The 12,382-nt window shown below is 38.4% G+C and overlaps 1 protein-coding gene across 7 annotated transcripts in view; it reads right to left on the bottom strand.

The window, feature by feature from the left end:
* The window catches only part of LOC135692660 (uncharacterized), a 38,417-nt gene that overhangs the window by 9,550 nt on the left and 16,485 nt on the right, over window positions 1–12,382 (bottom strand). For 6 of the 7 annotated variants that reach the window (XM_089111399.1, XM_065210889.2, XM_089111382.1 and 3 more), the window contains 7 exons: window positions 12,125–12,178; window positions 10,901–11,098; window positions 9,226–9,453; window positions 7,799–7,882; window positions 2,444–3,375; window positions 1,099–1,317; window positions 77–548 (listed from right to left, as the gene is read on the bottom strand). In XM_089111399.1, the coding sequence (XP_088967525.1) occupies window positions 77–548; window positions 1,099–1,317; window positions 2,444–3,375; window positions 7,799–7,882; window positions 9,226–9,453; window positions 10,901–11,098; window positions 12,125–12,178 (2,187 nt within the window). The remainder of the gene's footprint in view (window positions 1–76; window positions 549–1,098; window positions 1,318–2,443; window positions 3,376–7,798; window positions 7,883–9,225; window positions 9,454–10,900; window positions 11,099–12,124; window positions 12,179–12,382) is intronic. The other variant, XM_089111391.1, reaches the window with a different exon arrangement.

Here is a 12,382-nt window from a genome sequence, read left to right as displayed (position 1 = left end):
ATATCCTTTCCTCCGCCTGCTAAACTTTGAAAGAAGAATTTCTAACCTGTATCTTCATTTCCTTTGAATTACTTACCGTCACTAGATAGCGTCATTTTGACTCCAATTGCTTTCGCGTGGCGAAACAGCTGCTCTTTTTGAAGTTGAGGGCAATCTTTGAGCGCATCTAGCTTAAAGCTAACTTTAACAGTATTCTCCTGGACAAATTTCTGAAGCATCTTCTTGGCAAGATTAACGTCATTCGAGTCAAACCCTATAAAATGAACTTCCCAAACTGTGTCTTGTCTATCTGCACTTTGACATGCTTTAAAAAATCTTTCCATAGCGCGGATAGATTTTGTGTCTTTTTCATAAGCAACTATTTTGATGAGCTTGATGGCACTGATCAACGAGTATTTAGAATAATACTCGAAACTGTCTTTGAATACTTGTAAAACCGTCTCGACATTGTAACCCTTGCCTCCGGTTCCAAGCAATGGAAAGGCCACTGAATCGTAACCATAAAAAGAAGCTTTTTCCAATACTTTTACGATCAAGTCTTGCAGTTTCTATGGATAAAATTTCAAAAAATGGGCTTTATTTGAAAACAAAATGCAAGTAGTAGCTTCTCTGACCTTATTACTGTAATGAGACTCAAGGACGCACAGGTAAACCTAGTACGAATAAAATTGTTCGACCTCTTTTGAAGGTCACTGTCGAAATAAAATGTTAGGCTCCCATGCAACATACCGTAAATCCTCGAATTAGCCCTCTGGGGGCTTATTTATTTTTGATATTTTTGGATGGGGGCTATACGATAGGGAGTGGGGGCTTATAAAATTATTGTAGACATTAAGAAGACATTATTAAAAGACCTCTTTTATTTTAGTAGGAATTCCTTTATGAGCATTTAATTAATTATTACCAAAAGTATGAATTTTTGTGGTTATTAAATAAAACGCCAAAGGCAACATCAGAGGGGGCAATTCGAGGATTTACGGTAGCAGTGGGGGCTTTTTCGAGGGGGTTTATTAACAATTTGTAGTTCTAGGGTGGGAGTCAATTCGAGGGGGGCTTTTTCGAGGGGGGGGGGGCAATTCGAGGATTTACGGTAGTTACCTTTGAGTCGAAACTGCCAAGGACGACATGGTACACTTCTTTACAATGAAGATACCCAGCTTTTGTTGCACGAAAGTCCCAAACGCCGACTTCACCAAACGAATTGACACTTGTGCGTATATCGAATGCATAATGATTGCCGGCTGCAGCGTACAAAGATCCAGAGCACCCTGATGTCGAAGACATACTACCTGTTGTTGTGTTCACAATGACATCAACCTGCAAAGAGGGCCCGTTATTGTCATTGCCATTTCCATACAACATCAATAATTTCACGCCATTTTAAAAAGTGCTTTTGCACAAAACTGAATCCTGCTCTTGGCAACACAAGTATATTTTTCAGGGACAAACTCCCCCCTTCCCCCTCAAAGTCCTTTTAACATCCCTTTTACTTTTCAGTCTTGTTTTGAAACAATTACCAATATTTAGAAAGGCAGCAGCCGTACCACCTTTTTTATACAAGCAACTTTTTGATAGCAAGGAGGGATTGTTTGATATTGCTATAGAATTCTCTATAAAAATTTCTTGACCCTTTAATTGATTCGCCCCAAGTTGATATTTTTTTGGTATTCATTATGGTCTCTTGTGACGTTTTACCTCTACCAGTTCTACAAGACTCAAACAATGTTGTGGAATCTTTTGTTTTCTTGGGTTTTTTTGGTTTAGAATACTTAGGTGAGATGTGGGTTTCATAGCATTTCTATTCCCTTTATTGGGTCGACAAAGCGTGTTCGCTTTTTATCAACCCACCCATCCTCACTTGTTTCCTTTAACGAAAATTTGCTTTCCGGTATAACCTTAACAGTTTTAGTTTTTTTTCCAGCATCATTATAACTTCTCAAACCTTTGGGCCTCTTTTATGCCATTGACGTTCTGATGTTTATAGGTATGATTTTTCGCCCTACAACTTGCATTGTAACTTCTGTCTCCAGTTAGAAAGTCTGCTGAAGCTCATACCTACCGTGAACTATAATTTTTTCGTGTTTCGTGGCTCGCTAACACCACAGCCTGAAACGAAATTAACCGCGAAACCACCTGGATGACTTGGTTTCAAACGTCAAAATATTTAAATTTTCAGAAAAAAATTTCATGATTCATATTGATTTAAAGGGAAGCAGTTCCCCCCAAATCCCCTAGGAATTATATAAAGAAAATGTTAAATAGGATGCTATTTAAAAGTCTAGAAAAAAACTACAAAAATGAAAAGTAGAATAACCACAGTGCGACTTTGCACCAACTTTGTGCCAATTTCGAAATGGTGCCAGATAATAAAGGAGGACACATCCTAATATAAGAGAGCTGTAGACATAAAAACTCGAGGAAATCGTATTGGATTGAAACTTACCCGCTCTTTCGCAATATCTGCAACTACTGATTCGACGAAAAAACAGCCTGATGTGATAGCATAGTTATATTTTAACTGAGTGCCCATTGATTCGTCATGGTCGGGCATCCAAAATAACAATTTATGCCAAATGGAATCATTGGATGGTGCAGCTGCATTCTGCATTGATATTTGTTTACAGACAAATTTCGAAGCGACAGAGTGCTTCTTGAGCATACGATGGCGGAGATTTTCAAAGTTTTCCGTTTTGAGCAACTCATTGATTCCTACCTTGTCTAGCACAACGGAAGCCCTCTCAATGTGCAACTTTGATACCACATTGTCAAGCTTTTCACAAACGAGATCAAAGTTTTTCAATAAAAAAGTTCCTTTTTCTGTATTTAGTAGCTCCAAAATCGATGTGGTATCAAACTTTGGATTTTTTTCGTTACCCAAGTACCAAGCCAAGGTTTTCAAAGCTTGCTGATTCTTCTCAGCAATCTTTCCAAGAAGCAGCTCGTCAATTCTGAATCGAGCTCTTTCCACATCGCTGTCTTTTCCTGTGATACTCATTTTCTTGCCATTGATTTTCAAAGAGCATCGTTTATCCTCCTTTTCGTATGAGCGAATTACTTGATTAATCTCGTCATCTGAGAGTTTCAAGGTCTCGAGAGCGATTGATACCTGCTTAAACTGTGATATGAATTTTTTCAAAAACAAACGAACCCTTTCTTCTAACGAAGCATCATATTCGTCAAGCTCAACGGACAGACAGCCGTTGTCACCATTTCTTTCATCATTTTTCTTATTGAAGTTGATTTGTGCACCATCAAGACTCGCTTCCAATCGGCTCTTCAGTTCTTGCCTTGACCAAATGAAACTGATAATATCTTTATCGTAATCCTTTATGTAGATTGTCTTTGATAGACCATGCATTGCTTCATAGATTTCTTCTGTTTGGTAAAAATAGATCATAATTAGGCATAGGCCCTGTTTACAGGATACTGTATTAGTATTGGTAGGGTACGCTGTAACAGCGTAAGAGGAACAACAAAACGAAGACTACGCCATTATTCCCCCTGATTGATGAGATGATTATCTATTACAGTATTTAATCAATTATCTGACCCGGACTTCGTTTATCCGGACTTCTATTATCCGGACTTCGTTTATCCGGACTTCGTTTATCCGGACTTGGATTATCTGGTCCGTAAAAAATGTGAAAAACCTTATGAAAAACTTTTGATGTGTCGGGGAGCCTTTTGTTGCTTTCCTTTTGACAAGTATCTTAAATGGCTTCGCTGGTAGCCAGAGGCACCAATTGAAAAAACTTCCCACTGGTCCAGTTGCGGGAAATGACTGCCAGAAAGCATGGTTGTTAAGATGTGAAGGAGATAGAACAACGCATGGGTTCCAAACAAAACAGAACGATGATTCATATATTTACTTCAATGGCCTACATACAAACTTCACTGTAACATGAAACTGATAGGATATTTTATCTACATGGCAATATGTTGCTACACTGTTAGGTTACTACAAAGTTACATCGCGCATTCAGCGAAAAATATTTAGTGCTAACAGTATTTCTTCTAATGAACGCCGCCCTCCGATAAACCCGCCCTCTATTGAACGCCGCACCTTCAGCCAACTTTTTGTAAAAAACGCCGCCCTCTGATAATCGCCGCCCTCTTTGAAACGCCGCATCTTGAAAAGCGGCGTTCATTAGAAAACACACCAAACAAGAAGTAGCCAATAGTTTATACGCTATTCAAAGGCAAATCAAAAGTTTTTACGTCATTGAGACGAAGACTCTGATGAAGACAGGGATATTGACATTCCTTGACATTTCCATAACGTGAACACATCACTTAAAGCATATCGAAAGCCTTGAAATTGAAAACTATAAGTGAGTTTCTATTTGATATACTCAGCAATATATTATCGTTGCTGCTTTCTTTAGTCAAGTTATGTTCTCGTGTACCAAGATGTTATTATACATGAACTGAATACACAACCGGTCGTTACTATTTAACTCTGTCTGGCCTCCATTTTAATAGCAGAAGCAATAGAGAATAACTTCGTCACAAGAGATATACCGTAGTTACATACTCCAATAGCTATGGTTCTAAAGTCTTTCATTCAATCCGCCATTGACCGATTACAGTATTACGTTGTAGTAACCTAATAGACTATGCGCAGGAGCATTACTTTATGTGGCCCATGTTTATGGGCTGGTAGTTGTAGTTACGCGCGCCGTTGTTATCCACGTTGTTCACTGTGTTTCTCACTGCCTCGCCCGCTATTAGAGTATTTATGTCGAAATCATGAACAGAAACATTGAAACTCACAGAGATTTCATTGAAAAGGACATCTCTAGTTTTTTCAAGATTTTTGCAAGGGAAAGCGTCCTACTAACAGTGCTTTCAATGGAGCGACATTGGAACGTTGCTAGGCCTATTGATGTAGAGAGCGGGCCTAAAAGACGAAACGGTGGCAAAGGAGGGTTTACAAGTTGTGTGCCACAATGCTTCAGAAACAGTCGTGTGAATCGGGATTTATCTTTTTACACTATTTCTAATGGTAAAATTAAGGAAAAACTTTGCTAAAAACACGCTGGTTGCATATGATCTCAAGGATGGATTTCCACCCCACCGCAGCACATAGGTGGAATTCTGGCACACAAAATGCAAACCCGGCTCTTTGCATTTCACTGGTGGACGTAAGACGTACATAATAAATGTACCAACCATTGTTCTAAAAAAGCGAAACAAGAAGCCCTTAAAGGAAAGGGCAACTTTACGCTCAAGAAAGAGAAGTCCTCTGAAGCTTTTTCCTGAAACTAAAAAAGATTTTGACAAAGAATACTCCGCTGACAACAGGCTTTTTCTTTGTTTGCATTCAGCAGCCTTATCAAAGACAAAGCTATTGTATTTGAAACGTTTTAATGGCTGGTGTCCTGCTGGAGGAACATTCCATCTTTACCCTGCTGGAGGAACATTTCAAATCTCCCAGGCACGACGCCACTTCAGGATGTAAAATTCTCTCAATCAATACAAGAGCTTCTTGTATATCCCATCGATGTGCGTAATCAATTGATCTCACGTTTTTCATGGATGCATGACCTCTTACCTTCACGAAATTTTGACAGCTTTAAATGTGGGTTTTACAAAAAAACACCTCTGACTTAGCCTTCTTTCTATAACCTATAACCCTGTTTTTATTACGGAATGCTTTCGGGGCACTTCCACGCTTTGGCATAGAATTTAATTTGGTAATCAAATGGTCATGAAATCTTTGGTTGTCGAAGTTTGGAAGGTTCTCCAAAGACTTCGTCAAACCAACTTTATCATCTGACAACTTATCGACATCTAAGCCCACTTCTTCAAATTCATCGACATCAATGTCAGTTTCTCTCATCTTCTGGTGCGCTCCATTGACAGCACTGTCAGTAGGACCTGTGTCCATGCAAGAGTTTTGAAAAAACTAGGGATGTCCTTTTTCATTAAATCTCCGTGAGTTTCAATATTCCAATTATGATTTCGGCATAACTACTTTGTTAACAAAGCGAAGCAGTGAGAAACATGATGGATAACAACATTGCGCGTAACTACAACTACCAGAATGCGTTGAGTGTGGCAACACCTGTGACGTAATAATGGGATCAGTCTATTTTCTAACTTCATGCCCTATGTTAGAATCCCGAGGTTACTTCTTGTGTTTGATATATTTCCTAAGGAAAATTAACTTGGTACAAAACACTTGAACGAGGTCTCACATGCCACGCCCATGACCCTCCCACACTGCATTACGGCCCCCCTTGTTAAAATTTTACAACTACATCCCTGGATCCAAAGGAGCCTTTACACGAGATCGGATCCTAAACTATATAGCGTTCACAAGGGGACGGAACAAGATCGAATCTGTCTTTTAAACATGCGAAATTTCAGGCGGAGTTGAAATTTCGTTTCGTTCTTCAACATTTGGTAAAGCAATCTTTGTCGATAATCTGTTGCTTTATCGCGTACAATCGAAGTAGCCTCCATTGACCTAAGCAACAGTCTCGTTTTTCTGCCGTGCCTTTGCAGATCCAAATCCACAAGTTTATACAGCGTCGATGGCGGTATGGATCTAAATGGATTCGCTTTCTAATCGTACCCAGGAAGGTATGGATCTCTCCCAGAAAAGATACGGATCCTACCGTGCCCGTGTAAACGCAAGGCCTATCGTAGCTAGTTTGGGTACGGATCTATGCAGATCCGCTCCCGTGTAAACGGAGATTAAGCTGCCACGCACAGCAGATTCGTTCGTCGCGACCCGTGATTTTTGTTTTCGATGTAAAAATCTGCTACCCTGTTTACACTACGGAAAAAAGAACGAGACTTCTTGGTTCCGTTATTCTTTCGGTACGATAGGTTTTTTCATCGCATTTACGCTGAAGCAAAAAGGAACTGAACCAAATTTGATCCCGTTTACACTTCAGTAAAGAGAAAGGAACTTTCATGTGAAGCATGCGTAGTGGCGCGGCGATGACGCTGAAATTTTCAGAAGACCTCACTCCAACACTACAATGCCTGTCAAAAGTCTTGGAACCCTGACGTCATGTTCCAATGTCAAATCAATCATCCCCCTCTCCCCCACGGGACAATGCTGGTTTACTATGACATGGGCTAGGATTTTAGGAAGCACTTTCTCTTGCGCTTCTTTTAAGATATTTCTCTAAATTATCAACATTGTTTTAGGGGAAAGACGGCGGAAGTAGTATTTTTTTCGGAAAAGGAATGACAGATATAAAATACAATGCAAATTGCTGGGTGTTTCAAGGGCTTTTGGCAGGCATTTTAGATTGAGCCGCGTTTTCAATCGTTACCAAAAAGTTGCCTTCCTGGCCGTTTACATTTGAGAGAACAAGCACGATTTTGGAACGGAACCAAAGAGTTTCGCTTTTCAGCGAAACCAAAGAGGAACGGAACTGTTCTCAATCTAGCAGGGAAACGAGATACCTAGTGGAAATGCAAGGCCTATTGTCGCTTTTTCTAGCACGAAACCAAGGAGTTTCGTTCTTTTTACTGTAGTGTAAACGGGGTCTAAAAACTAAATATTTTTATTGGAAGAGACAATTTTTTGAAAACAAACATGTTTGGTATTTTTTCGATCGCTTGAGACGAAAGACAAAAATTCGTTGTGCGCGGGACTACAAATCTTGGATCATGTGACAATTGGGGCCAATCAAAGCGCACAGACTGTATGTTTTTCTTTCAAAGTGGCCTGAACGATATCAAAGTTTTCGCAAAGAAATGATAGATACATTAACCGACAAGTTTCGCAAATGCATGATTGTACCTTTGATTGTATTTTGACTGTCTAACAGCTTACCTGTCACAAAATCTTCGTTGTAATAGAGACATCGAAGCTTTGACCCTTCGAGAATTAATTTGCCTTTGACAAGATTTCCAGCATCTACGGTTTAATCAAATCCGCTTAAGGTTTCATTTTAAAAAATATAAATTTTGTTTGAAGTCAATCTTCTCCTAACTTCTATTTAAAATTTTATCCACAAACAAGGTGGGTTACATTTTAAGTCAATGTACACTTATATACGATTCGGTATATTTCTGTTTGAATTTTACTCAATAACACAACTTTTCGACAAACTGTAATAGCATACGTCTTTGAAGATAAATACCAATTTCCAAATTATGGCAGTTCGCAACGAGATCTCGCGCATTCAGGATCATTTCAGGCACATTTCAAGCGTTCGAGCCTCCCTTTACCTATCATATAACGTGCAAAGTAGAGTTTTCTATATAAACGCTGTTGTATTTTTGGTGTGCATTGCCAAATTTTGGCGTGCGAAACCATACTGACTTCGTGCATGCACTTGCCATACACAGCAGACTGGAACCAATGTTGACAAACATTGTTTTCTTGAAATAAGCTTGGAAGATGGTGTCGTTGGCAATTTTGACTAGTCAGATTTGAAAAAAGCAAACATTTTACAACATGTTGGCTAAAAGCTTTTTCGTCTGACACTCCTCAGAGCATAAAACGTCAGAACAAGGGTCCCAAAGAACACGATGTTAAATATATACCCAGTTGTGGATCGAAATAGGCCAATCAGAAAAATGCAAGCACAAGACCGATTTAGTTGACCAATCATTGTCGCGTGCCTAAAGAAAAATTGCCACTGGAGTCCAAGAGTGAAAACGAACTCCTTCTGTCTACACAATGGTGGCTTTTGCGTTTGTATGTAGATCGATTCCAAAACTGCTAGATGGAAAGACGACCGGGCTTTGCCAGTTATCCGAAACATAAATAACGATCAATGTAAGTAAATTGTACCAGGATAATTTTTTAAAATAATTAACGCCTTGATAACGGGCTATGCTCGAAACGTCGTTGATTATTTTAAAAAAAATTTCCTGGTACAATTTACTTACATTGATCGTTATTTATTCATCATATTGTACCGCACGCATTTTAGTATATTTATCCGAAACATGTCGTCATTATAGAGTTTTTTCACAATCTGGGTTGCTTAAAAGATGTTGACCGATAGCAGAATCACTTGTTTAAACTGTGCTTCTAGACCTACAAGACCAAAAAGTTATTGGATGCAGAAATCTCATGACATTATAGTCACCACGATAAAAGCAGGAGACCCCTGCTGTTGGTATCCACTCTTTCACGGGGTAAATATATCTTACCAAAGATGTGTTTTTTCATAAGATATTAACCATGACGAGAACGTTGCGACAATTTACAATACGGAAATGGAATCAGAATGAAAACAAGGTACTTACGTGTTGATGATTGTAATGTAACAACTGCATAATTGCGGTCAGCAACCAAGTCGATTTTGTTGATTGTCAAAAGGCCTGTAATTGCACGAACATTTTGCTCCAGTTCACGTTCTGTTGTACCTTTCGGAATGCCAAAGATCAATACTTTTTTAGTGAACTCAACAACAAGCAATTCCAGGTTAGAACCCAAAGCTGTTGTCCTTGCTTTTTTCTTCAGATCATCTAAGTCTGTGAATAAAAGGGATTATCTTAACAGATCCGATCCGAGCCGAAACATAGATAGGCTTCCCGTTTACGATTCATTTTATCATTTTTTCATTTTATAATATTTATACAGGTTAAAGGTTCATACATATGTTTTTCAACCTGACCTGTTTAAAAGAATAAAATAAGAGCTAATAACTATGTTAAAATACTAGTAACAAAAGAAATTTACCAATTAAACCTAATTTACAATATCTAATAATACTAAGGCTATAAAAAGTGAACGTAAAGATGAAATAAAAGTTGTCCCCGACTATAGTTGTTCCTTGAAGGTTTTCAGGGAGGGGGCCAATTTGGTAGCCCTTTCTAGATTATTCCACAGTTTTGGACCGCGATAAGAAAAAGCCTTTTGGCCATTTATTGTTTTTAGCAGCGGTATCTTAAGATCAGTTTCTGATGAACGCGATTCACTCTAGAATTGACCCTAGTTCCATAAATCACCTTCTCTCGAGACAAACATTCGGACTTGTAATTGGCTTTTTTCGTTTTTGCTTTCATTATTGCTTTGGGGGCCGGCAGATGCAGGGCCGGGATTTGTCTTCATATCTCCAGCAAGAAGAGTTGTGGATGCAAACTGAAAACATATGGAGCTGTTAAGAATACAATTTTTTCATAAGAAAAATGTTATAAGGACACGAGCCGCAAAATTGATTCAAAGTTAAGAACAAATTGAGCTGAGCTGAGCTGAGACTGAGCTGCTATAGAATGTAATTTTAAACAATGTTTGAACAATTTTGAAGTAAAAGAAAGCCAAGCCTCATGACCTCCACCTTGACCTTATGACCTTATGACCTCCACCTAGTACTCATCTCCATATCCTACTGACTTTAGAGAATGGTCTGAGCTGAAAGGCCGATGCTAAACGTTGATCGGTGGACAATTCTGCATGTCCTTCCAATTCTGCATGTGTTTTCTCCTATCCCTGATGACACCCTTTTCAATTTTGAATGGTTTTTTCAGCTTTCCCTTCTGTACTTACGATTGTAGCATTCTTATCTATCGTTGCAAACTATCTATGTAAAAGAGAGGCGAAAATGCAAAAACGGATACTTTTGAAAACGCCAACAGCAATGTTTTCACAGCGTTTTCATATTCATCCGGGGCGAAGCAATGTGAACACTTCATCGTTTCCGTAGCATTTTCACATTTACCTAGAGCAGTGTGAACAGGTAAAACGAATAAAAACGAATACGAAGCAGTGTGAACAATCATTTTCTGGAAACTGGCTTGAGTCTCGTCTTTTACTAAGCACAATGGATTTAAATCCATAAGATGCCATATCACCTTAAAATGGCGACCCTTAAGCATCTGTATCGTATGCAAATTCACCTTGGGCTGTGGTAAGTTTTGAAAAGATGCAGTTTCGAGAAATTTGATTTGAGCAGCTTTACGTAAACCTTTTGATACTTACTTATTTCAACTGGGCGTTTGAACCCTACCATTGCAGACTTTTTGTCATAGCTAAATTTAACATTTGAAACAGCCATGTCACAAATAAATCCCATCCATTGCTCCATTGCGTTTTCATCCATAGAAGGACTGAAATTCTTAACAAGGAATTGTTTCTTGTTAATATTTTTGCCAACTGATCTTCCATCCTGCCTCGGGCCTAAAATGATAATATAACGGACTGAATTCCACATGCTTTCACTGTTGCAAAGATGTTTGTCCAAATTACTAGCGCTAATCATCCAGCTTTAAATCGAAAGAATAGGGAGGTTAAGTGATGACGTCTCGAAAAACATATTATTTGTAAAAACAGCGTGAAATAACTCGGAATCAACTAAATACATCAGAGGTTGGCTGAGATATGCAGGGACAGATTTTAGAGGCAGGGTGGCTTTTCATTCTACGTTGATGCCAAGCTTATGATTTAGCCAAAATTAATTGCATTAGCAATCTTGTGTTATATTTAGGTAACTCGGTACCTTCAATGTGTTTATAAACCATAATTAAAAAACACACATAGACAGGGAATTTTTAACAACAACCGAGCAAAGTGCCTAACCTTAGTTTTTGCTCTTGATTTGGGTACTTTCAGCCTTGCTGAATATTTTAAGCATTGGATACATTTTTGTAACACAATAGAAATCACATGATCAATGACGTCTTTTCTCCCGTCATCAAAATTTTAATTCTCTTTTTTGAAAAATCGCTCAAACCATCTTCTTTGGCATTGTAATAGGAGCAAAAAGTTTTAAAAAATAAACTCTATCAGACCTGTAGATAACGAGTTATTGCTATTTAAAGTTTGCATGACGTCATCAAAATGGCGGTTCTGCAATTTTCAAGCATGTGGAATTCAAAGGCTGGTTGTCGTAATTTAGGTTGCTTTATCTCGATTTTGAAGTTTTTTGACCTTCGTGTTATTCAGCAACTCAAGAATGTCATTTGAGTTGATATATTTGCTCGCCTTGGAAACTAAGTATTGAACAAAAATGCAAGCAAAAGGAAAACGTTCTAATAAAAATTTGTCTTCAAAAAGGCTATACTGAAGAGGAGCTTTCGTCAGCAATGAAAGACCGTTGATTCGTCAGCATCAACTGCAACATCGCCTGTAATTGTGATGATTGAGTGCAAGAGGTATCAACTCATGCTTGGCATGTATGTCAAGGTAACCACTAAAAAATCTTACTTTGTAATCCCTGTTCTACCAAGTTCATTGTTGACACACTTGTGCCCCTATACCCTAAAAGGCAAGACACAAATCAAATTACAATGAAAAGGTGAAAAGCTGCGGAAAGTTTTATGGCCTTCACAAAATTTTTAGGTGCAATGCCAATATTGATTGAAATACCAATGCAAAACATTGATATAAATATTAATGCAAATTATTATTCAAAACTGGTCGACCATACCTGTCATTCTAGGTAGCGTTAGTTAAAATTGTCAA

The sequence above is a fragment of the Rhopilema esculentum genome, chromosome 3, assembly GCF_057945365.1.
Source record: "Rhopilema esculentum isolate cy_ngs chromosome 3, ASM5794536v1, whole genome shotgun sequence".
Lineage (NCBI taxonomy): Eukaryota > Metazoa > Cnidaria > Scyphozoa > Rhizostomeae > Rhizostomatidae > Rhopilema > Rhopilema esculentum.
This window is presented reverse-complemented; position numbering and strand designations above follow the sequence as displayed.